Raw genomic sequence first — 27,802 nt, 5'->3', positions numbered from 1 at the left:
AAAAAACAATTTTAAAATTATTTGCCCTGTAATTAAATTAAGGAAACACATTTATAATTTTTATAATAAATTTCTTAATGTTGATTTGTAAAAGGTTAACGTGCAGATTTGCTGATGTAGTTAATTTTTAAATAAAGGATTAATTAGTCAAAACATGTGACTAAGTAAAACGTCAAAAGATGGCGCCTCGATACAAACCCATTAATGTAAAATGATCCTACGGAAATTATTTATTTAAACGAAATTAAACATTCAAACTCGTCTAGAGAATATAATACGTAATAATCTGCACAGCTTTTATTTTGTTTTTATTCTAAAATTGCTTTAAAGTTTACCACAATTTCTATTATATCATCTTATATAATTCAATGTAGAAATAAACAGCTAAAATTATATCCTGATTTACTTCAAAAAAATTAATCACGTTCGAATGAAACATTAAACCGGACTATTAGAATTTTGCTTACATTACCTTTACATAGAATATTTATTCTGTACTAGAGATGATTAAATAAATGTACTAATTAAATATACTGTTATAGTTATTAATAAAGTGGCAATTCACATTCTGTTATTTATTTACTCATTCTAATTAATTACCATAGATATACTAATTAAATTCTATCATTTATCATTTGATAATATCTCTTCTAATTATTCACTTCTTTTTAAACGATTTTAATAATTAATTATATAAACTTCACTTGTCAAAATATTATTCTAGTTTTATATTTATGATTAGAAAATACTCCATCCTCTATATTTTTTAAATTTGATATCAAAATTCTAAAAATAAATTTCCTACCTCTCACATATAAATGATGTACCCGTAGAGTGGAAAGCATTAATCGGTTTATCGAAATTATTGAGTATTTTATATGCCGATATGTTTACAGTATGGCGATTATGTTCCTTGGCATTTGAAGCATTCTTTTTCTCTTTCTCCTACATTCACTTCTTACATAAATTTTTTCGCATTAGCTATCCTGTATTATCTTGATCGATATCTTCTTGGCATATTTAACCATTTTTCATGCACAATTTTTTTTTCTTCTTCTATTACCTCTCCGCTTCTAGAAAAGAAAAAAAAATTCGTTTTTATACTAAACATCTCTAGCTGCTCGATAGCGCTTCGTGCCTATAGTAGATTGCATCTGATGATCTTTTAAAACCATAAAAAAACCTATATATATATACTGTATATAGAAGTAATCTTTTACTTCTTCCATTTTTTTATTTTTTTAAAATGATTCTTTTCCTATTTTGACATTTTAATTTCCGTTGAATCACTTTTTATATCATTCGAACTGGGACTTGGGATGCCATTTTTATATAAACCAGAACGGACTTGTATATATTCTACTTTTTTCTACAATATTTTCAGTTACGATATTTATAGGTATGTATCGGACATAAAGGAAGAGTTTTTCTTACTGTTACTGTGCGGTTAAATAACACACAATGAGATAAACAGAATTTATATCCACCTACTCCCCTTTTATCGCTCTTTTTAGTGCCTTCTCGGATTACACAGTTTTCATTCTGTTGAGGGGGGACAATTTGTTTCACTACTTTGTCAAAAATAATTTTTTTTTCTAGTTTTTTTTTAATAGCGAATAAGATTATTACCTTTTTTTGAAAATAAATACTGTACTTTTTTTTATTTAATAATTATATTTTTAGTGTACGTACACGTTACTAAATTACAAATAAATTTCGGCGTTTTTTTATTATAAAATAAAATTAAATGTATCTAAATTTATTTTTAAAAATCGACTTTTGACAGAAAAACATTAATTAAACTGGCAACTTATGAAATTTTAATTTGAAAAGCTGTCATCGGAGGCGCCACTGTATAAATTTTTTAATTATTTTTTTACGCTATAGATGGCGCTAAATGTTGGCAGGATGACTACTTCAAGGCCACAGCCAAGGTTGTGAGAACGTTGGGGTCGCGGGTATTAACGTTTATTTTGATTTGAGACGGGGGTGTATAAAAAAACAAACACACAAAAGTAATTAAAAAGGGAAAGATGATTCTGTAATCTCGTATAATAACAAACACAATCTCGATTAACTTTCCTCCTGCCGTTTTCGTTTTCGTTTTTTTTCCAGTTATTTTTAGTGGAATTTTATTATTATTTTAATCAAGAGAAACTTTTTTTTCTCTCGCCTTATGAACTTCCTTTTATTTTAGCTCGATGTTTTTCAAAAGAGCTTTTCCGACTTTCAGTCGCCACATGCGCACGAAAAAAGTTCTTTAAATAGGAACACATTGAACACTTTACCCGATTACTGCCATCTGGTGGGAACATAGTGTACTAAAAATAAGCTTAAGGTCAGCCGCGATAAAAATGTTTTCGCTTTAATAGGTTAAGTCAGAAAAGTCTACACGCCGAAGTTTAGAACGTTCGATATTAGAAAGAAAACTGCTGTAATTCTCTCGAACGGAGGTTCTCGAATGTAAAAAAAAACCGTAGAAAAATGATTGTTTACACATTTCAAAAGTTATTAATAATATAAAAGTAAAAAAAAAGTTAGGAATGAATGGAGGAATTCTTCATTCACATTCTTCAGCGTGAATGGAAGAATGGCGGCTTTGCATAGTTGTTTTCGGCGTACTTCATTGAGAAGCGGCACCCTTCTCAAATAACATTTACAAACCGAACAAGTGGGAGGAAGAGGAAAAATAGAGCAATCAGAACTTCCCAACGTCAACACTATCAGCCGTCGACAAAGCGACGCCAGTCACAGCTGCCACCTCACCGCACTTGGTATGTCAGCTTACTACGCATCGCAACGTAGTCCGGGTTAAAAATCTATATTTACTCGTTTCCCGCGCTTTTTTCGCAGCCCTCGACCCCCCGTTTCGCCGTTAACCGGAAGTTTATCGTCGACAAATGCTAGGCGGACATAAGTAATGAGGCATTGCGTTCCCGAAACGGCGTATCTCATCCAGACGGGACAAAAAGTCTGTAGCAGTGGCATGCAAGGCTATCCAGCCCCACGTGCCCTGCCACAACATGGCGGACGGGATATCCTATTCGCACATCTTCCTTCAACCTCAGGGGTTATCCTTCGCCCAGTGACGTCATCACTCAAGGGTGTGCTTGGCAGTTCGAAGAAATTCAACGGTCGTAAACCAGCATGGATTTGAGGTAAGACGGAAAGCTAGCGTACTTTCTAGTTTGTACTTATTGTATATTATGTACTGTACGTAGTGTTCTAGTGTGTTTATAAATTGTACGGGAAATCCCTTCTGTTGATTACGTGTTAGCGGGCGGGTGAGAGCGCTTCTACCCCCGTCCACTCGCTATTTTTTTCGATAGGAATGGAGGATGACCCGAGTGAGTATCGTATTTTATTAAATTTTTCAGCTTTGTGGCGGCTTCGATTGCTTGCAGCGGATCTGTGGGATGCGTTGGAATGTGAGTCAGCCAACGTTGGGAAACACCCTCCCGTGTAGGGGTTCCCCGTACATACTTCACGCTACACGTACACTTGTCTTGTCTACCTACACGGCTTCTGTGTTTTCGTCCTTACATGGTTATATCTTGCATCTTGGCGGATTTTTAAAATACACATTTTTATTTTAGCATCTTTAGCATCTCGATGTGTTTATCGATTTTCGATTTTGCCGTTAACGAACGCCTTGGCGGGATTTGCGCGCCGTAAACATACGAGTTTACGATTACGGATTAAAGCAAGGGGGTTCGAGTACGTTATTGTTGTTTCTGTTGTTGTTTGTTGTCGTTCGATAAGAAGTCGGATACTTTTAATAGTTACGTTAATGGTGTTATTCAATAGTTTCCGTATGAAGTAAGGGTTGAACCCGGGTATGTTGACACCGATGCCTGTTTGATGACCGTGCAAAGACCAATGTAGGATTGAAAAACTTGTTGGTGAAACCACTTCAGAAGGCCATTCATTGTCTAAGCTTAGCGAAATGTCCTAGACACGCCGAGGGTAGGTGTTGCTAAGCCGAGAATGTAGGTTTACTGGCGCCTTTGGGGAAAGGGTAAAATTTCGATTGTAGCCTATGTCAGGAGCGAGGAGAATAACTTTATAACTGTACAATAACCGTCGAATTAAGTTATTAACTCCGCTTATCTTTAAGAGGAGTTCCTTTTATGTTCGTGCGCAAAGGCGAATTTTTATTCATAAATTGATTCTCCCGTTTAATAATAATAATAATTATTATTATTATTGCTTTTTTCCTATAAAAATGGTAACAGCTGCCCTACTTAATACACGTAAAATTCTTTAATCCAAAGAGGTTATTAGGTTCTGTGACACGACATAGGAATGTGTCCACTTCGAAGAATTTTAAAACCTTGCGACCAGAAAGGTGTATGATTCATCGTCTTGGTGGGGTATGAATATTGGCGTCAGCTGTTTGTGTGCTCTGAGTTTATCGTTATCATGCCTACTCTTTGAACCGAGTTCGAGGTTCGCTAAGTCATATCGCACTCTTCACTTTTCGAGTTTGTTTAAACATAAAACTGCAAACTGTACACAAACATATCACTGGATTCATGTAGATATATATATTTTAAGCTTTAATTATAAGAACTATTTATTTTGATTATCCCAAATAGCGCCCTTTTGCAATATTTTAATTAACATCCGTGATGTTTCCCAACAATAATAACGCGAAATATGACGTCATAAGGTTTCCAAAAGTGTCACTTCCAAGCCGTCTTTCGTGCAGCTGCCAAGTAATAGCCAGCCTGCTAACATTTATCTACGATTGCCTTGAAACTCGTATAAAATCACCTGTTCTTCTATTTACACCCCCAGATTTTAGATGTTTAAAACCAATGCACCTGCTACATAAAAACAAAATAACATTCCCCCAACAGGAAAATATCTAAGCTTTTTAGGATTACAAATTTACTTGAAATACCCTCTCTATTCAGAAATAAAAGTTTGATAATTTAGGACAATACAAACTCTGCCGTTGGTTATCAATGTTTATATTACGCAATACGTATTTTTTTTTTAGCAATCTCGATGACCGTTATTGCACCAATGCAGTTCGAGTGTCGAAATAACTTTTCGTACCGTCGCCATCAGATAAATTACTCGAGTATTAATCACAAAACACATTAGCCTCACATGTAATCTTAGATATGGACCAAAATATGAAAGAACACGCGGTTAAAAAAATTAATATATTGCCATAGATAACAAGAATATCCTATCACAGATGGATTTATTGTTGTTCGATGATTGCATGAAAGCCGGATAAGTAGGTTGTCACTGCAGGTTATCGAGAAAACTGAAGTTTTCCTGTTGTCTTCTGAGAATTATCGAGGGTTTCCTAGATGTTAAAAATGTTGCAGATCTAAGCAAGTGTTGCGTTAGATAACTTTATGTCGCCCGGAGATAGAATGTACTAAACTTATCAGTGCGTAAAAATCCGTAATAAACCTTCATTTTAAACCAGACTGGTTTATTAAGATGCGAGAAAGTCAAATTAAAAAAAAATACATTATTCTGTTTCATTAAATTTGCGAATAATGAATTTTATATCGTTAATGTATATATTTTTTTCGAGTGACACATTTTCTAGCGTAAAATTTGATAAAATTTAGGTCGATATGAGAAAGTGAGAGGTGAAGAAACTTTCGATAATGGTAGAATTTTAATGCGTACTCTCCTAATTTCTTGAAGTGGACTCGCCTGAACTGCAAACCTGTTGTCCAGTGGAACAAGAACAATGACAGCTGCAACTCTGGCAGGTGGTGTCCGAGTAGAGAATATATTGTAAGGTAATATCAAGGTATTGCCTACAGAGAATGATACTTGTAATGCTTCTAAGTCGTGCAGACGCCTTAATACGTTAGTTTGCCCATCGATCCGAGAAAAATCCTTTTTGGTTTTGCTGTTTTTTTTTTCTTCTCGAATGTGTAATTCGCAAGAGCAGGCGATACTAAAGTGATTAAGCTTCACCGTTATAAAATATATCACATAATAAATTATATAATTGCGTGTTGATACATTACCATATCGGAAAAGCTATTTTTCTGCTTAATTATTATTTTGAGTTATATGCCAAGGTCGCTACATAAAGAATTAATTAATTATTCTTACTTATTCGTAATTTAAATTGTTATCCGATGCTATAAATCGTGCGTTAATGTATTAAATATTGATGTTACATTAACTTAACAAGACTCGAGGAAGGGGAAAAAAACGCTGACGAGTTTATAAAAATTAAAACTATGTAAAATGTTTACTCTGCAGGATTTGTGTATGGTTTAAATTAATGAGATCGTGTTTATTCTGAAACGCATCGAAGGCACGTTTCTGAGAAGCATACGTCATCTGTAGCTTATCAATCGCTTATGGGAAATCCTTTCATTTCCCCCTTTACCATCCTTACTTAGAAAACTATAAATAAATCTGAATAATGTTTAAAATTATCCCGGTATTTAAGTGCCATTTTTAACTAGTAAACATCAAAAATAAAACTTTATTTAAAAAAAACAAAATTGAAACATTGTGTGCGTTTCGTGTTGGCCAAATTTATTTATAGTTAGCGTAGTAAAAGTGTTTTGTGATAGTAAAACTAGTGTGATTATTTTGGCTCTTTAATATGAGTTTATTATTAGTTTCCAGCAATATGCATTACCCTGATTATACTGCGTGATACCGGCGAATGATTAGCAGGGGAAAGTGATCCTTAATGGAAAAACCGCAACTACTTGTGAGCTATAAGACTATCAAAGTGGTTTCTAATGTTAGAACCATTTTAAGAACATCGGACTTGCCTTTTAAGTTCGATTGAGCGACCATGGGAATGGCGTCAAACAAGGTTTTGCTCTCGCATGATACCATTTCAATGCAACCTGCACGTCTCAGTGTCCATCATTTTCTTCCCCATCGTCACACTCCACTGCTGTGCAGTTCAGGTTATAACTTAGAGGCTTTTCATTCGTTCAATGACTTCTACCGTACTTGTTTTTAATCTGGAATATATTCGGACAGCGCTGTATATCTTCGACTTCGAAAGAAATCAGCAACTAGAAAATAAAAATAAAAATATTAAAAGAAAAAATAAACACAATTAGAGTTTTTTTAAAAGATAAATCTGTGAATTGATTAATAGTAGTATCATTGAATGACGATAATTAGCTTTCAGTTACATAATAGAAGTGTAATTATTTTTTTAAACCGGAGTTCGTTATAATTCTATTCACTCGTACGATAAAATAAACGATGTTTTCGTGTGATCAAAGAATCCAATTTCATTTCCTGACTATCACTGTTGAAAGTTAAAGGCACGGTTTGGAATTCTTCCTACACTTACCCCTTTCTCCGAATGTGATAGACCCGTTGTCATAGCGATACTGCAACTCTGCAAGAAGGACAATGACGACATCATTATCATCCAATTCCTTTATCAAAATACATCATGTTCATACGTCCGAAGTTTTTGTTTATTAACGATATAACTATCTCCATCTCGCAATTAATTCGATACATTTTTAGATATTTTTTCGTTAAAAAACGGAGAAACACACAAGCTTACACTGATATTGATTTGTTTATGGTATTTTTATGTATCAAATACTAATAATAAAAGTGAATTTTTTTCGATTAAATATTTATGATGATAAAGTCAAATAATTAAATGTGAAAATTGTATATAAATTAATTAATTTTTTTTGTTTTAATTAATTAATTAAATATTTTTATGAGAAAATTTTAATACTAGAATAGTTTTTCTGTTTTTTTTTTTAGTGTGATGGCTGTAACAGATGACGATGAAAAGAATGCAGGATTGCTCGAAGTTTTCCATATGACATATAGCAACTGAAGAAGGCAACTTATGACAAAGGTAATGCCAAACAAGACTGTCAGTGCAAGTCTCCAGTCTTCTCTTAATGAGGGATCTTTTAGCACTGTTAAAGACACTGTGGAAACCAGTTATGAACAGCAGTCCGAACATGACAGATCGAGGTCTAGAGGAACAAATTTGGATATTGTTCCTACTTTGAATAATCGAAAAATATCTTTGCCAACTTATTCTTTAAAGGACAGAGGAATAAATGTGACTAAAGCAATTAGTGAGCCAACCTTGGTGGACAGAAAGAAAAAGCAATTGATTTCAGAAAATCCTATGCCAGACTCTCTTCTGTGCGAGGAAACAGACAGACGAAAGAATAATACAAATGAAAATAATGTGCTGCTCAAGAAACGAACATACAGTTTTACTTCACAAGATCATATTGATTTTTCTGCTCGAAGTGCCTTTCCATTGACTTCAGATACTGATAATATAGCAACATCTTCTGGTTTATCTGAACCGTCTTCCACAGTAGTTACTCATCAAATTCCAACTATCGCTTCAAATAAATCAAAAACTGGATCAGATGTAGGTTGTCAAAAACAAAAATTTAAGCTCAACACATCACTGCCATTGAGCAAATGTCTTCCAGGTGTGGATTTACCAAGAGAAAGTGAAATTAATATTTCTATGCCGAGTTCAGTTTATGGTACTCAGTCTTCTAATATTGAATCAGTATTAACTGGTTTAAATTTAAATAAGAAAAATATGGACAATGAATTTGTTTCTGAAATTGAACAACAGATTGTACACCTCACAGGAGGTAGTGTTAATTTATTGCCTAACACCCAAGAAAATTCACAAATAAAAAATTTATCACAGTTAATGAATGATGATAAATCAAATGAGAAAACAGCAAAATTATCTGAAAAAATTAATGACATCTCACAAGTAATAAATGAAGATGATTATATTATTTCAAATAAGCAAGATGATTTATCAGAAAGCCCCAGAAGTTCTGTTGTTGATTTTTCATCTGCCTTAAGTATTACAGTTCCTCAGAATAATTTAAAATCATCACCATCTCAAAAAGTATCAAAACCGCATTCTGTTGTGCAACACATTTCAAAAATAATTGCACAAAATGCAGCTATTGTAGAAACAACAAATCCCATTCGTCCGAGACAACATGTTCGTCATTTGAGCTTTTCGGAAAATTTTAATGAGAAAGAATATAGAAAATCTCATACAGCATCCAAAATTCGTCGATACAGTGAAGATTTATCCTCTACTTTTAATAATTCTCCTTATCAGAGTAATAAATCTAAACTTCATAATGCTCTTCTAGGGCATTCCGATTCACCATTTTTCTTAAAAAATTCAGATATTTTTACAGATCATAAAAAATCTGCAAGTTATTTGAATGGCATCTATACAATTTTAGAAAATGAAAAATTAAAATTTTCTTTATCAGAAGAAAAAGAAAGGAATTTTTTAAAACCACTTAGCAAAACTCATTACACATCTCTTTCTTCAGATAAACTTTCCAGTGAGTTTATATCAAAATTAGAAAAACAATCCAAATCAGAAGGCAGTATAATTAAAGATCTTTTATTGAAGCCAAAACAAACAGTACATCATACTACATCTGAAGAAATACTGCTTCATCAAACTAATACAGAAATAGTAACTAAACAAAAATCAAATGATGCTCACTCCACAGTATACTTATGTAAATATTGTAATATTGGTTTCCATAGTAAAGGTAATTTAGAGGCTCATCAGTTACATTATTGTAAACATAGAACTCAATTTGAAACACAGTTGGGACTTTTAAAAGATATGTCTTTAATGGAAAAGATACATACATGTGATTCACCAGAAGAAGTTATTCCAGATAAATTGACTTTACAGGAAACTGGAGAAATTAAGAATTTCATTGTTGACAATGACGGATGGATTCCTCCATTGAAACAGAGGAAATTATCAGAACCAATATTGTCAAAAAGCCACTTAGAGACTCCAGTGAATCGAAGAAAAACAGTAGAATATTCTAAAAGTGATAAAACATTAAGTCCTCATTGTATACCTTCAGTGTCTCCTGGTAATTGGAATTCTCAAATGTCAGGAGGAAAAGTGCAAATATTTGATGAGATAGGAAGCAAAAATGCTACATTAAAATCAAATCTTCATAAGAGTGCTTTGTTTACATTACTTGATCGTAAAAGTCGTTCATCACAATCAATTATTGAAAATGAGCCCTGGTCATCGGAACCAGAAAAAGTGCAGAAATTTAAGAAAATGTCACTTCCAACAGTTGTTGTTACAATTTCTAAACCTGAGTTAAATTCAGGTGGCACAGTCATGCAAGTACACACTTCCACTGCAGTTGTTGGATCATCACTCTGTGTACAAACATCGTCTCAAGCGCCACTTATGGCAACAGGTATGAATGATTTAAATAAATGGAAACGTCATTTTCATTCAGGTGATGATAAAATGGAACTGTCACCTATGTCAAAGAGTGCTACCACAGAAAATGAAGAAGAAAAATTAGTTTCAATGTCTCCTCATCACTCTATGTCAACTAGTTTATTAGTTGAATCTTCAAGTTTGTCTCCAGCATCTGAATATGCAGAAATGTCTTCAGTTGGCAGCATTAGTCCATCATTATCACAACAGTCTGATTTCAATAATGGTGATAAACAAGAAAAAATTAACAAAAAAATTATGCAAATGGAAAATGAAAGTACATCATGTACTCTGACATCAATATCAACAATTAAAACTGACACAATAACTACAACATCCCTACCTCTCTTGTGTGTGTCAGATAGTACTGATGCAGTTAGCGAGGGAACAGGTATTAAAGAAACAAATGTAACTGCTGATAATGTTAATGCAAACAGGTCTTCACCTAGTAAAAGTGATTCGTTATCAGATGATGTTAAGAAAAAATGTGCAAATCCGAGTAGACCAACATTTTTACCCTTAAAAAAGGGTATCACATTAGTTGGTTCAACTTTAATTAGTCCGGAAACACCTCGGCCAAAAAAGACAAGTATTCAACTTTATCTTGGTGGACATGCATATACAAGTTTAGGTTTGAAGTGTTCCACAAGATCAACTTTTTGTTGTATATATCGTTCTCAACCAATGTATGTACCACAGGATACTGATCCAAAATTGTCTATGTACTCTAATTGGCAAGTATTGCCAGCTAAAGAGGAGTTGTTTGGAATGACACCTAGCCAGTTGATAGGTTTATATAACTCTCGTCAGAGTAAAGAAAATGGCAGGATGACTATTTCAGTTGCTAAAATGGGAAACACATTTGTATGTACTCATTCGAGTTATTGGACATTTCGTATGCAAGACTTAGCAAAGGAAGAATTTCAAAAATCTCCAAAAATAAAAGAAAAGGTGAGTTAATTCCACAGAAAAACAATTAAAATAAATAAAAAATTTAAATCGTCATGAGATAGAAAACTAACATACACAACTTTTATTTCATCAAGTTAAATAAAATATTTAGCATTGGTTTTAATACATTAGAGTTTTTATTAAGATGTAAAATAAAGAATTCATATAATAATAAAATAGTGACTTTTTTCATATTGTTATTTTTTTAATTGGACGGTTTACATTTCAGAATAATGAAAATAAATTACTTAAATTTTTTATTTAATTAGGTCTGTGATAAGGATGTTGTTATGGAAGATGCATCATTATCAGAAAACTCTGTATCAATCGAAATATCAGTAACCTATTCATCAAATGTCGAGATTGGCTTGTATTTTCCCAGAGAGCAAATCCAATTAGATGATAGTAGTAATCCCTCAATGAAGGTGAATACTAAATTATATATATTTTTAATCAAATATTTTATAGTTTCTGTGAGCATGCATTATCTTACTTGTCAAGAAGGGAGGAAAAAAAATCACATTCTTTTGTTATAATTAATGCTTTAAAATAATTTCTACTATGAAATCAAAATTATAAGTTTCATATTATAAGTAAATAAATATAATTTTTCAATCAGGAAAGATGTTTTAAAGAAATTTTGCAAGTATTTGTCATAAGATGTTAGTGTCAACATTTTCTTGTCTAGTTGTTTGTGGGCAGCCAGTTTTTTACAAGGTCAGTTACCAAACCAGTTTCTCCAAACTAGTAGAGGTCACAAAAGGTGTGTTGTGATGGGTGCACTGTGATCTGTAAGCTGAATATAATTAATTTTGTTGAAACATATGAAAAAGCCATTGACTTTTTCTCTCGATTACAAGTAAAATACATACTTTAATTTGTTGCAAATATATTCAATAACTTTAAATAATTTCATTTTGAGTTATAATTAACTATAACTAAATTGTATATTTTATATATTATCTGGTAAATAGTTGTTAAGAATGTCGAATGATTAATAATAATTAATATAATTTGAATTTTAATTTATGCTAATTTGGGTAATTTAATATTGAATTTTGTAAATATTTAAAGGTAATTATGTAGATAAAAAAATTTTAATTAGCTTTTACTAAATACAAGTTATAAATATATAGCATAAAATTTAAATTCAGGAAAAAGATTTATTTAAACTATGACAGAATTTTAAATAAAGTTTAAAGAATTTTCACTTAACCATTTTTATATTTCTAAAAAGAGATGGGGACAGTACTGTTCAATTATACTTGGAAAATGTGGGTTTTGATTTCCATTTATAAGCAATTTCTCTGCTTCCAACATAATTTGTAAGATTGACTCCTCCATATGGTTACAAAACTTCAATGGATTATAGCTAGTTACATCAGATTAAGCATGTCATTTTATTGTGAGCTTTAATTAGGAAAGTAGATTATACGCCATTAACTTCACCTAGTAAAAGTGATTCTAATATTCCAGCTTTTCCAATACTTTTCCAACATATTCTTCTCTTTATTCATTAAATGCTTTTTGTATAATCAAATAAATAACTATCTCCAGCTTTTCATAAATTGTTTAAGTTATAATTTTTTTTAAATTCATTTTCTTATCTTCTGTATGAATGAATATAGAATATTCATAAAATTTGAAATGTGTATTTGTATTATTTTAAAATAAGCATAATGACTTGTCAGTTACAGTAAGTACAAAATTTGGCTTAAATTTGAAACTATATTTTTTGTAATTGAAATTTATCAAGAAAAATAAATTTCATTTATAATAAAATGATATTTTTTCAGATTTGATCAAAATAGTATGCCTTAAAATATAAAAGAATTATTTGGACTGGTATCAAAATAGGCTCATTACCTAAATATTTTAAGTCTGAATAATAAATTTCTCATATAAACATGATGAATAAATTATGTTTCAAACAAATACTAAGTATTTTTCTTAGAAAATATTTATTTCTTAGAAAATTTTACAAATGTTTTTCTTAGAAAAATATTCCTTCAAAGAATTATATTTCTGTTATCTTAATACATTTTAAAATTGTTTTAAAAAATATAAAATTAATTTTCAAAAAATAAGAGTATTTAAAAAATTTCACAGATATTTACTATGAATATTTTTTATTTTAGATGATTCATTGGTAATCTTCTATGTAGGGTACTTATTTAATATAGAATTTATTTATAAGGGCTTGCTTCTGTCAATGAAGTGGTTATTGCAATGACTTAGATAAATTTAATCTAAATCTTGAAATTTTGTTTGTAGAAAAGAAAAATGAGTAATTTTATTTCCTATTATTTTATAATTATTATAAATTAGATAGCTATAATGTCTCGCATAATAAATATAAAATTAATGTATCTAATAATTTTATATTTATTATGCAATGTACTATATTTAACTTATGCAAGTTATTTATTTTATAAATTTACTATAATTACTATTTAGTGATACTATAAAATAACATTTATTTTTGTTTATATCATTTAATTTAATTGATATAAAGTAGATTAAACAGAAATTTTTATAATTTTCCTATGATTACTAAATCATAGGAAAAGCATTGATCTTGTTAAAATTTTTGTTTTTATCCTGTGAAGAAAAGTCAGATGAGGAAAAAAATGATGATAATACTAATTTGATAAAATATATCTACAATTAATATAATAGCTGAAAATTGCAGTAATTTTTTAATTTATGTTTATATGATCATATTGTAGAAATACAGTAATATTAAAAATTATATCAAGAATATAAAATTTTTTTATATTCCAATGTTTCTTAAAATTAAACTTATTTTTAATAAATGTTTGAACAAATATAAAGAGTTTAAATTTACAAAGTTTTAAATTATGCATATTATTTCCTAGAAATTGCACAATATCAATTGTATTTTAAAAATTATATTAGTGGTAATATATTGTAATAATATATCATAGAAGAGATTTTAAAGATTTTATACTTAATATGTATTACATGTTATTGTAAAAAGGCATGTATAAACTCAGGTTTTAGATAAAAATGAAATAAATTGAGGGAAATGAGTCATTTATATGCAGAACTGAAAAGGAAACTTTTGAGGAAATTGTATATAAAATCAATTTAAAATATTTTAAAGATCACACATTTAGTTTTACTTGTGGGTGAATTTGTGTTATTTTTTATCAATATTTTTATATTGAAAAATGATTTTAATATGTAACTATAAATGTTAATTTCTATTGTGGATATCTATATAATGGAATTTTATATTCTATAAAGAACAAATTAAATGCAAACATTTTCATGCCATTATTCCTCACATTGAAAGTGAAATAAAATACAGATAAGTATTTATGATAGAGTAATGTCAGTCTTTGTTTTATTTTCTGAATTTGAACAAAGCTTATATAATAAACTCTAGTATTTTAAACAAAAGTTAATAAAACTTAAAAATAAAAACCATTCAACTATCCAGCATAATTCTTTAATAACATAAAAACGTTTTCAAACGCATTAAGCATTCATCATTAGTTATTTCTCTAATTCGAAACGGGAATTCGAAAAATTACGCAATCGAATTTCAAATAAACGGTTATGTAAAAAATTAAAATGTAACGTGCTATAAACGAAAATGATGTATACAAATTTCCGTGTATTTAATAAATAATAATAAAAATAAATAAATAAATATCAAAGATCATCCTAAGTCCAATTATGCCTTTTATATAGATCTATGCTAATTCGTCGCAAAANTTGTTGTATATATCGTTCTCAACCAATGTATGTACCACAGGATACTGATCCAAAATTGTCTATGTACTCTAATTGGCAAGTATTGCCAGCTAAAGAGGAGTTGTTTGGAATGACACCTAGCCAGTTGATAGGTTTATATAACTCTCGTCAGAGTAAAGAAAATGGCAGGATGACTATTTCAGTTGCTAAAATGGGAAACACATTTGTATGTACTCATTCGAGTTATTGGACATTTCGTATGCAAGACTTAGCAAAGGAAGAATTTCAAAAATCTCCAAAAATAAAAGAAAAGGTGAGTTAATTCCACAGAAAAACAATTAAAATAAATAAAAAATTTTTAAAATAATTTAATTTATAGGAGCATAACCATTCTGAAGAAAACATAGAGGAAAATACCTCTCATTCTAATATTCATTCACCGGATGAAATGATTCAATCTCATCCATCAAAGAGAGTTCGTCATTCTGAAGGAAATTCAAATTCTACTGATGATGGAACTTATGTTAGAGGTAGAGGTTGGGGAAAATATATATGTGAAGAATGTGGAATTCGTTGCAAGAAGCCAAGTGTTTTAAAGAAACACATTCGAACTCACACAAATCTCAGACCATATAAATGTTACCATTGTGCTTTTGCATTCAAGACAAAAGGGAATCTAACCAAACACATGAAATCTAAAGCCCATTTCAAAAAATGCATAGAACTTGGAATTGTTCCTGTGCCAACAACAGTTTGTGACTCCCAAATTGATGAAGAGGCACTAGATAAACAGGTAATATTCTTTATAAGCTGCAGATTATTTATTATTATTATGAATAATAATTAATAATTTTCTTTCATTAGAATAGAAGCTTCATACCACTGCATGAACTTATCTTATTGTAATTATCGCTCTCCTATGTTAATATAAATTTTTATAGATAAAACATTAAATTTATTTATAATATTTAGTATAAATGAAAAAAGATCAGCATTTATGAAAATTAACAAATTATATAAAACATTCTGTATCCTTGAATAGAATATATTTTAAATTATAATATGTTAATAACTGACTAACTATAATCATTTATTCTTCAAAACCTCTTATAGAACTTCTTAAATAAATCTCCAGTACATTATCACCTTTAGAATGATTAATATTTTGAACATTGTTGCAATGTTGTGTTTTGTAAATATCTGCTTTTTAAATGTCCCATTTATCAAATGAGAGTCCAGGTTTAAATTCATTGTGTGGTGTCATTATCATAAAGAGTGATATCAGTTTAAACAGCTTGTAATATTTTATATCACTTCAAATTTTATTTTAATGTTATAAATGCATCAGATTGTGATTTTAAAGTAATACCTGCCATGCATAGGACAATCGTTTTTTCTTCTTTGAAATTACTTCTCCCTTGTTTTTTGGCCTTAATTATTTCTAGCAATTCCTAAGCCCTAATGTTATCTAATTGTTTGGATCTCCTAATCTATGTCATTGTCTGCAGCATAGAAGGCCAAGGTGGTGGTGTGTTTGTTGTGGTTGATATCATAATTATGTTCAGCTAATCTTTTTTGTAGTGTGTGTGGTGGAACCAATGTATTCCAATTTCCAGGGGACTCTGGTTCATTACTGGAATGCAATATACTCCTGGTAAACAGAGTTGATTGGGCACATCCTTGCTGTTGAATAGTAAGTTGTATGTAGTTTGTAGTTATGCTATTTTGACATTCTTATATTCCACTATCTCTCTAACATGTTCTTTATATTATGATTATATTCCACTGCTGTATGGGAAGTGTTATTATTGTGGTTCTTATTTCTGTTATCACTTTCCTCTTCTGCATTACTCCTTTCATTGTTACTTTGCTGTATGCTTTGGCCAATCTTTGGATAAGGATCTGTTTCATTTCTTCAACAAACTCTCTCAAATTAGATATTGTAAATTTGTAATCTCGTAGATGTTCTTTAAGCTGATTATGTAACAAGTTTTCAACTAAGTGTGTAGACAGATCATAATACATAAAAAAAGGCTTACATAACAGTTCTATTTTCGAACTCTTGGATCGAACCTGATGATGACCGTTGAAAATGGTAGAAAACGTTCATTTGGAAGTGAATTATTGCTGGTTTTTTTGGTAAATACATATTTATTTTATTACATAATAGTTCTGGATTTCATATCCCTTTATCCATCTATCAAACTACAACTATACTTTTGCACACTGAGATTGACTGTTTCAAATTACTACAAGACCTACATACCACCAGTATATCTTGAATCTAGCGCACATGATCTGTTATTGCTCTTCCTTTCAATATAGTAACATCACATACATACAAAAGAGAGGAGTGCTAATAAGCAGCTCGATATCAAGGGGTCTCTGTGAAATGGTGGTACGTATGTTAGAGCTAAAAGTATTACCACTATTCCTTCTCACATCCACATTTACAAAAGGTATGTGGATGACATTTTAATCATCTGGAAAAGTAAACTGAATATAGAAGCATTGTGGATACCATGAATAACAACCCTTTTGGCTTCAGTCTCAAACTGGACAAATCCAACAATACACAGACCCACTTCTTAGATCTACAACTGTTAATTCAAGAATCTGTACCAGGCTGATCTACAGAATACCACTATCATTAGGAGAGCCAAATTAGAAAACATTAGGGCTTTGGAATCATTAGAAATATATAAGGCTGAAAAACAAGGGAGAAGTATTCATTTTAAAGAAGAAAAAGAATTGTCCTATGCATAGCAGATATTACTTTAAAATCACAATCCAATGCATTTATAATATTAAAATAAAATTTGAAACAGGATCAGTTTAAATTACTTGTAATATTTTGTATTGCACTTTATGATAATGACATCACGCAATGAATTTAAACCTGGAGACACATTTGATAAACAGGACATTTAAAAAGCAGATATTTATAAAACACAACATTTGTGACAATGATTGAAACAATAAAGCCAACCACTGCCATATGCCATTGGGCTATATAACAGCTATATTAATAAATTATCTAACAATTTGACCCTAGAGGGAGGCATTTGTTTGGTAATTTATTATTAATATAGACATTATATAGCACAATGGCATGTGGCAGTGGTTGACTTTATTACTATAGTGTATCAAGTTTTAGTAGAGTTGATGTTTGAAACGTTCTGATTCTAGAACAGTTGACCTGATGAAGATCCAGATGAAAGATTGAAAAAATTAGTCATTCTAAAGGTGATAATATACTGGAAATTTACTTAAGAAAGATTCTATAAGAGGTTTTGAACTATATTTCTACTCAGTCTGAGCAATTGTGAGTAGAGCATTTATTCTTTTTGTTGAATTTATTTTTCCTGAATGATTCAATTATAACATATTTACTTCCTTACTGGACACACTACTTCATTAAGTTAATTCTTATATTGAGCAATATTATCCATTACTCAACATAAAAGATAGTAAAAATAAATTTGTAGTGACTGTCGGAATCCTCTTAAGCATTCTATATTATTTGTTTTTCCCCATTCCTTAATTTTATCAAAAATATAAATTGAAATTGTTTTCAATTTATATTTTTGATAAAATTAAGGAATGGGGAAAAACAAATAATATAGTTTTCACAATAGTTAAACATAATGCATTTATTTAACTATTGTTTACTATTATATTAACTATTGTAAAAAGAATATGAATGAAAAATAAAAAAAATATATAAATTTTAAAAAAGTATTAAATAATATACACTCAAAATTAAAGCTTGTAAAACTTCATAAAAAAAAACAAACATTAAAGAAACATAAAATTCTATAAATGTCAAATCAGACTAAATGGAACCTATTGATCAAGTACTGTATCTAAATTTGATGTTACCATATGAAGAAAAAATTACAATAAAATCATGATTGCTATCTGCAACTCAACAAAAAATAACAGTTTATAAAGTTTACAAATTTTATTTGAAAAAGTTATTTTATTAATTATATAATAAAAAATTTTCAAAACATGATATACAGTGATAATTCATGTGTTGATAGTTTATGGTTTGTTTGTAGTTTCATATATAGCTTTGGACCATCATTTCTGAATGAGTAATTATATTTTTAATATTTATTATAAACTATTAATATATATTATATTAGGAATCTGATTATTTTTTTTTTGCCATAATTTAAATATAATAATTTATCTTTATTTTATTTATTGGTAAATTCACATTCTTACTGCTTTAAATTCACATGAACTTAAACATAATACTAGCACAATGCAAATAAAAAAAATTATTTTTTTTGCATTTAAAGTTTACAATAATAAAAAAACACTATGTCCAATTTTTATTGTATTATTTTTTCAAAAATTTCCATTATTACATCTTTACAAAAATATTTTTTCAAAGTTTCATAGATATATCAAAATTACTATTATTACCACAGATTTCATATAAAAATTAATCTGAATTGTAATATTTAATAACCTTTACAGCTTCTTTAAATTTCATATTTTTTACATTTAAAGTATATTCTATTGAGAGATGCATGTATACTGGATTCATATTTAAAATTCATTTGGACTCACTTTTACAATAAATTTTTTTATACATAATCTTTATTATATTTTTGAATTTTTAAACTGAGGTTTTCTTTGAAAAGGATTATTATATGCAAAGTAGGAACAAGAATTTTTTATTCTTATTTAAAAAATAATCAGAGAGATCAATTATTATTGAAAAGCAATGATCCAAAGCTATTGCTTTCCTTATAAATGCCTAAGAATGATATAAATGGTATATATTTTAAATTTATCATAATGTATGACTACCTAATTGTCATTAATTCAACTTTTTTTTTTTTTTTTAATCAAGAATAAAAATTCTTGTTCCTGACATAGTTTTAATAAATGTTGGTAATATCCAAAGAAAAATTCAAAACAGATTTCCAACCTGTTATTAATTTAAATAAATTATTTTATAGAATTAATATATTTAAATTTTCTATGAATAATAAGTTCTCTTTTAAAAAGCACTTGTTATTCATAGATTTGAAAACCATAAAGGACCATTATTAGATTTTTATTTTTATACTTTGTAAACCTAAGGTTTTGAATTTATTCCAAGATACTAAAATTTTAAATTCAATTTCATATATTTTTATAAAAATTTGAATTATTCAATTGATTATTAAATGAAAAGACTTAACAAAATAACTTACAGAAATAAAAATTTCAATTGATATAAATATCCACAAGACTTCATAAGTTTTCATTTTTAATTTTATTTAATTTTATCATATGATTTTAAGATGTTTATAAGCATTTTGTGATATTTTTAAATAGTTCAGATCTATTATTCTATTCAGAACATATCATTTGTTTATATTTAAAAGTATTTATTTATGATGAAAAGCATAAAAGGAATTTGAAGCAAAATCTATTTACACTTCTTAATTCTATGTACAGTACATAAGACTTAATTTTTGGTGGTGTTCTTAAAAATGAAAATCAAACTTTTATGATGATTATTTAATTTCAGATTTAAATTTTATCTAAATAAATGATGGAGTTGTTTAGAATAAATTCAAAATAATAAATTAAAGTTAAAAAATCATACATATATCATCAAAAAATCATTTAATTAAGCATTTTATTTACACAGAAAACATCCATAAATTTTGAAAATAGAAAAATGACTAAATGTTTGCAATATTTCATTTTATTAATGAATTTGATTGTTATTTATATATATTTTCTTGGTTGTATTTTATAAATAAAATTATTATTTTTATAATTTTTGANCGGTTCTTAAAAAACGACTTCCTTTGTTTTTTTCCTACTTTTCTTGTCGATAAAGACTAACGTGCCAAAAAAGAAATCGACAGATTGATTGATAGATAGATATTGACGAATATAAAAATAATTCCAGAAAAAGCGTGCGTATAAACCTTGTCGTAATAGTATTATTAAATGTTCGTTTATCTTCCGTTTCTTTTTGACTCTGTTACTCCCAATTTTTCTATTTTTATAATATGTATAAAGATGATTATAGAGAGGTGATCGGATATTAATTCGCCATATACGAAACTTTGTTTCTTAGGTTCATTAAAACCAAGTCGAGCAACGAGTGAGAATTGTTAATAGGCATAAACCGATTAAGTCACAAGAGCCAGTCTCTTCTTTCAAGTCAATATTACAATCTTCGATTATGGTTCGAATGATAATAGTTGTTTCTAGTATTAACTGTCTTTTAAAAGATAAACAATTGCTTCTTTAATGAATATATGGAAATCTATAAATAATGGCTGTGGTATATTTCCTCAGTAATATTCTGTTATTGTCGCCAGGATATATATGTTAAATTAGGAATCAACATATAGCTAATTTGATTGTGTATATATATTATAATTGAATCAGAAATAATACAGTATCTTTCAGCCAAAAGACTTGATATGCTCTCTCTTAAAAATTTATGATTAAAATTTCCAAAATATTTACAAAAATAAATAAATAAAGTTGAATTAAATACAGGTATATCTCACCTTACGTCGATAATTTGTTCCAGGAGAGGCAACTTAAGTTGAATTTACTTGTCACTAGGCTAGATATCATTCCCACAAAACCATTCCCAGTTCTATATTTTATTTATAAATGCATTTTTAATAATATATGGTTAATAAGAATCTATTTTAAGCTTACAAACAAATAAATTTTAGTATTTAATATAGTACAGAAAAAAGTAATCTAAATTTATGAATACGTGTATGTACTGTACATACTTGTAAATACAGTATACATGTTTACAATTTACAGTACATTGCGGACTCTTTATTTCTTAAATGTGGTTTGCTCTAAGACGTTATAAAATAAGATGATTATTATTTTGCAATAGTAGAAAATAAACTAATTTATGTAAAATTTACCAATATTGAGTTGCGTTGACAACGACACCAAACAGTAGATATTGGAAAATGCTAATATTGAGCTCTTAAAGACCGCTAAATAAGATGACAACACAGAGTCACAGATGTTTTCATATTTCATTCTCTATGATTCATGATGATTATATTAACATTTACTGTAAATATATATTTTAATATGATTTTATGTGCTTTTAACACTTTTCTAGTTATTTTACAACTTCAATATTTGTGGCAGACAGACGTAAAGTTGAATAAAATGACATACAGTTGATTTTTTTTTTTTTTTTTTTTTTTTTTTTTTGACAAACGAAACAACGTAACCCGAGGTATACCTGTAGCAACTTATAGAAGATAATACAAGATAATTTCTCAATTTTAGCATTATGAAAGCTTTTGAATATATTATTTATCATTTGAAAGCTGTAGATTTAGAATAAAAGGACAAAAACAAACCAAATTTAATAGTTATTTAATGCCTTATTTTTTAACTTTTAAACTAGTTTAATAAAATTGTTTTTTTTCAATTAGAAAACTATTTCCCATCATTATTTAGTACAAAAACAGAAGTAGTTTTTATAGAAACTATCTCATGATAGAACTATGTAAAGTATAATGTTGCTGCATAATATTACTACACATTAAAGTCTATATAGTCTATAGTCATATCACTTACATTACACACTATGTAGTAAACACATTATAGTTTACTACATAGATCATAATGTGCTTGCTTGGGCAGTTGTCAAAGTACTCACTGTTATTTTGCAAAATTTTTTATTCTCATAAGTTTTTTGAAAAGTTTCTTATAATTTTATGAGCTCTAAGATGGCTTTCCTTTTCTGCTAGACTTATTACACCATCAGTTAGAAACAGGATAATCCTTAGAAAATCATTTCCTAGAGTATGCATTTTGGACTTTGAGTTCCTTTTCAACTCTGTGATGTAAATGGTTATGAGAAGCACAGAAATGGTGACGATTGATAACATACGAATGATAATTATTAATTTACATTAACATTCTAACTATTGTTATAGCAAACACCTGTAAATTAATAATTATCATCCATATGTTATCAATCGTTACCATTTCTGTGCTTCTCATAACCATTTACATCACAGAGTTGAAAAGGGACTCAAAGTCCGAAATGCATACTCTAGGAAATAAAAATGTGATTTTCAAAAGATTGTCCTGTTTCTAATTGATGGTGTAATAAGTCTAGCGGAAAAGAAAAGCCGTCATAGAGCTCATAAACTTGATTACAAGACTAGACAAGAAGCATATTACAGAAATTTCTTATAGTCATTAACAAACAAAATTTATTTGATAATGCAAGAAAACATTAGCAGTAAACTTAAAATGTTTGTTAGTCTATAAGATACTGTAACTTCAAACTAATAAGCATTTTAGATGTTAGGCAACAAGTAGAGTTTGAGGAGATAATTTACATATCAAATATTTTGATATTCATTGCTCATTATTAGGAGATTTTTTTAAAAATAAATTAAACAGAGTAATGTACTTTTTATTAATAAGCTTATTTTAAAGAATCTGAAGATGAGAAGTAATATTTGAAAATGTTTGAGATTTAAAGTACTTTTTACTTCAATAAAGCAAAGTTTAATTTCCAAGTGACAGTAAATGTTTTGTATACAAAGCATCAGAGATAATGTACTACCAGTATGTTTTGGTCTATAATTGTTACTATGCAATTGTTAATAAACAATTTCATTAAAATAATTTTTTGTTTTTATTAATGATGATAGAAAAAACTTTTAAATTGGANTTCCAAAGGGATTGATATCGACCATTTTTTTAAAATTCTTTCCACTCTATAGGCACTAAGAGGGCCCCTATTAGCAACCCCATTATGAGTTCGGCTAAGTCTACAACTGGGCGGCCGGGTGGCGAGGGACGGGGCCCGATATATCCGGACAGATCCCCCGAAAAATTTGACCCGTCGGAATTCGAGCCCGGGTCCGCCAGAGAGGTAGTCTGCCACCTTGGACTGCTGGGCCATCCGGCCTGGTGGATATCGACCATTGGTGGTTGAGAAGGAATTTTCGGGACCGATTGAAAATTGTTCATTAAAAATTATTAGTCTAATGGAGTACGTGTGTGGATCATAATTGAAATGAGTCTAGATGACGGTTCAAATATCATGAGTCTCTTATATTACAATTTAACAAAAAATGTATGTATGTATACATATATAAATAAATTTATTAACACTCCAAAAGTCATAAATCAAAAACAACTATTTTGTTGGAGTACAATTATTTAACACAAGCATCCAAGTGTTTTTGGACTTCTTAGTACATCCTCAAAGATTAAGACAGTTATTTCTAAACTGGGTAAGTTTGTGGGATGTTATAGAGCCTTAATATCTTAAGATGGATTGAAGAAATCCAATAACACTGTTGGTGTTTCTGTGTTAAATATTGCATTCCAATAAAGTAGTTGTTTATACAGGGTGTGTCATAGAGTGGATAATCCATTACCTGCAGATAGGGGACATCATGACTGTTCAGAAAATTAAACATTGTGTTTAGTAAAAGTGTCATAGTTTTCGAGTTATTGAACATTTTCTATTTTTTTGGAAAATGGACTCCCCTGTTCACATTTTTCAATGTCATGGTTGCAAATCAAGGATTTTTCCCAGTCTGTTTTTTTGAATACTAGTCTTGGATACATGTTCAAACATAAACTGCCATTTTAGTGTCATAGACTTGGTTTTTTAGAACAAAAAAATAATTCAAAATTTTTGTTTTGTTTTTTAAAATTTTTGTTCTAAAAAAACCAAGTCTATGACACTAAAATGGCAGTTTACATTTAATAGAACATGTATCTAAGACTAGTATTTAAAAAAACAGACTGGTAAAAATCCTTGATTTGCGACCGTGACATTGAAAAATGTGAACGAGGGAGTCCATTTTCCAAAAAAAAAAAAAAAAAACATAGGAAATGTCCAATAACTTGAAAACTATGACACTTTTACTAAACACAATGTTTAATTTTCTGAACAGTCATGATGTCCCTTATCTGCAGGTAATGGATTATCCACTCTTTATGACACACCCTGTATATATAACTGCTTTATTGGAGTGCTGGAGTGTAATATTTAACAAGGAAATATCTATTGATGTATGTATATATATTGCTATGTAGCAACTTAACANTAAGTAATTACAGATAAAAATAAGTAATATTAAAAAAGAAGTAATCTCATTAAGAGATTATTTTTTATTTGTTGTTATTTTACACTGTCTATCATAGGAAGTAAATAGATATCACATTCATTTTATATATGAAACTATAAATTAAATTTATAATTTTGTAAAAATTCACAGATATAATATTTACTAATATTATTATTGAATTTTGTAATATTAAATTGCAGGTAAAATGTAAGTAATTACAGATAAAAATAAGTAATATTAAAAAAGAAGTAATCTCATTAAGAGATTATTTTTTATTTGTTGTTATTTTACACTGTCTATCATAGGAAGTAAATAGATATCACATTCATTTTATATATGAAACTATAAATTAAAAGAATCAGGCTATTCCTGGAATAGAAAATGAGAATACATTGAAAAATATGATGGCTGTAAATTTTACTATTAATGCTACAATATTTGAACATATTATTATTCCATTGCACTGTCCAGTTATTAAAATGAAAGAATTACAATTGAAGTACTTAAAAAAAATTAGTTATATTTTAAAAATTTGTAAAAATATTTTAAAATTTATTTTTAAAACCTGTATCTGTATTTCAAGTCATTCTGAATGACAAAGTTAGAACAAAGATAACAAGTATTTGGTTTGATAAGAAAAGCAACAAAATTTATAGAAAATACAAAGTTTGAATTTAAAATTACTGTATACCATATTTTATTATGTTGTAATCTAATTAAATACTTTAAAGATAGCAGCATGTTAATAAATGCATTAATCTTATTCTGTATATGCAAATGAAACAAACAGTCCCTTATCTAGTCTATCCTTTTACAAGAATATCAAATATAACAGATAAAATAAATTCCAAATATTTTAATATTTTGCAGTTAAAATGTATTGGCTACCATAACAGCTACAAAGTTATATATATACATTTTAAACTATTAATTAATAAACAATATTTTACTTAAAACTACTATTTAACAATTGTTCATTATTTATTATCTGAAACTATTAGCTACTGTATACTATATATAATATTTTAAATTATATTATAGCATTTAAATTTATTTGAAAAGTTTTATTATTGTCTTTAAAATTATAATGATTTCAAATTTTTTCTTCTTAGATGTACCTTATTTTCTTTATAATAATAGACCCTAACAGAATAAAATCTTATAATCTCATATTCAGTAATGATTTTTACATAAACAATAGTAGTTAAAAATAAAATGAATACATGTTTATATAAATATTAAATAAGTTCATCCATTTATTATTCCACTTTTAATAATGATTTTAAAAGTTATAATTGAAGAGTTTTTTTTAAACTAAAGGATAAGTTTAAATTCTGAGTTAATTTGGGCCAAACTATGGTTAATTTTTAATTAATTAATTTTAAAATTTGACATAAAGGTAAGTGATGGTTTCACTATCTTGTATAAATATATAATTAGAAATTAATTTTGAATTTTAATTAAATACATAGTTTAGAAAATTCTGGGGAAAAGAAACAATCTGGAATGGAACTTGAGCTCAAATTCTTTATATATTGGACAGCATGTTACTAGTTACATTATCTAGACTTCCAGTTTTCCTCTGATTTTAGATATGTATTAATTTAGATCTAATTTTGGAATTAATAAGTAAAAGTTAGCCATAATTAGTCTGAAGTTATCTGAAATATAGCTTATCTTTAGTTATATGACTTGGGTTTTAGCTTATAAAACTGCTTCAAAGAAAATTTATTATTTTTGCTGTATTATTAAGATGTATTATTATAAAAGTTATAATGAATTTCTAAGCATTTGCAAAAGCAAAAACTTTTTTCTCTTAAGATTGTTAAATATCAGATTTCAAAGATATGTTCTTATATTTCATAAAATACTATATTTTTAAAATAGAATATCAATTAAAAACTCAAATTACATTAAATTATATTTTACATTTAATATGAGCCTATTCAGATAGTTTTAATACATTATTCTATTTTAAAATTCAGTTTATTTAACAATGAAAGTTTGTGATATCAAAAATACTTAGAAAATATAAAAATTTGTATCTGGAAGAGATTATATTTATTTATTGTAGGAGAAAGTTTTATCATCACTTTTATTTATTTATTTATATAATAATATGGTTAAATATGTAAAAAAGTAATAATAATCTACTATTCATATGTTAAGTATGTTTATGATGATTATGGAAAACTAAGATAGTTTTTTGTTCCATTATTTGTTTGCAGTGTAAACATAGATATTTTTTAAAGAAAATCATTAAATATTCATTAAGAATTTGTAATCCAAATTTTTCTATTAGAAAATTTTTAGTCTTTATATTAAAATGTCAAAAGTTTTTTAATATATATATATAAACATAAAATTGTTGACTCATCAGTGATTACATATTTATGAATACTTAAAAAATATATATATAAGAAGGAATTATGATAGTTTTATACTTACCCAGATTTAAATCTCATAATTGACAAAGAAAAGTTTTTGAATTATTAACTGCTATTCAATAACATATAGTTATATGAATCATATTACATAATATGATTTAAATCTGGGTAAGTATAAAACTATCATAATTCCTTCTTATCATATTATGTAATATGATTCATATAACTAAATATAAATCTTCTTTATTCATTAACTAGCAGACCCTACCAATGTGTTGTTGTGGCTCAAAATGTATCTATTATAAATGTATAACACTTCCCCCGTGGGGGAAGGAATTCTTCAAAAAATCCCTTCT

The 27,802-nt window shown here is 28.3% G+C and overlaps 1 protein-coding gene across 3 annotated transcripts in view; it reads left to right on the top strand.

The window, feature by feature from the left end:
• Nucleotides 1–2,707: 2,707 nt before the first annotated feature.
• The window catches only part of LOC111633430, a 67,178-nt gene continuing 42,083 nt past the window's right edge, over nt 2,708–27,802 (top strand). Inside the window, exons 1-5 of one of the 3 annotated variants that reach the window (XM_023377995.1) lie at nt 2,708–2,774; nt 2,854–3,158; nt 7,750–11,218; nt 11,488–11,643; nt 15,321–15,734. In XM_023377995.1, the coding sequence (XP_023233763.1) occupies nt 7,838–11,218; nt 11,488–11,643; nt 15,321–15,734 (3,951 nt within the window). In that variant the 5' untranslated portion in view covers nt 2,708–2,774; nt 2,854–3,158; nt 7,750–7,837. Of the gene's footprint in view, nt 3,159–5,980; nt 7,559–7,749; nt 11,219–11,487; nt 11,644–15,320; nt 15,735–18,130; nt 18,466–27,802 lie in introns of those variants that run through there. The other 2 variants (XM_023377997.1, XM_023377996.1) reach the window with 2 other exon arrangements.

Source organism: Centruroides sculpturatus, unplaced genomic scaffold (assembly GCF_000671375.1).
Source record: "Centruroides sculpturatus isolate CEXI.00-Female unplaced genomic scaffold, Cexi_2.0 scaffold890, whole genome shotgun sequence".
NCBI lineage: Eukaryota > Metazoa > Arthropoda > Arachnida > Scorpiones > Buthidae > Centruroides > Centruroides sculpturatus.
The sequence above is the reverse complement of the archived record's forward strand: the minus strand, read 5'-3'. Positions and strand labels throughout refer to the sequence as shown.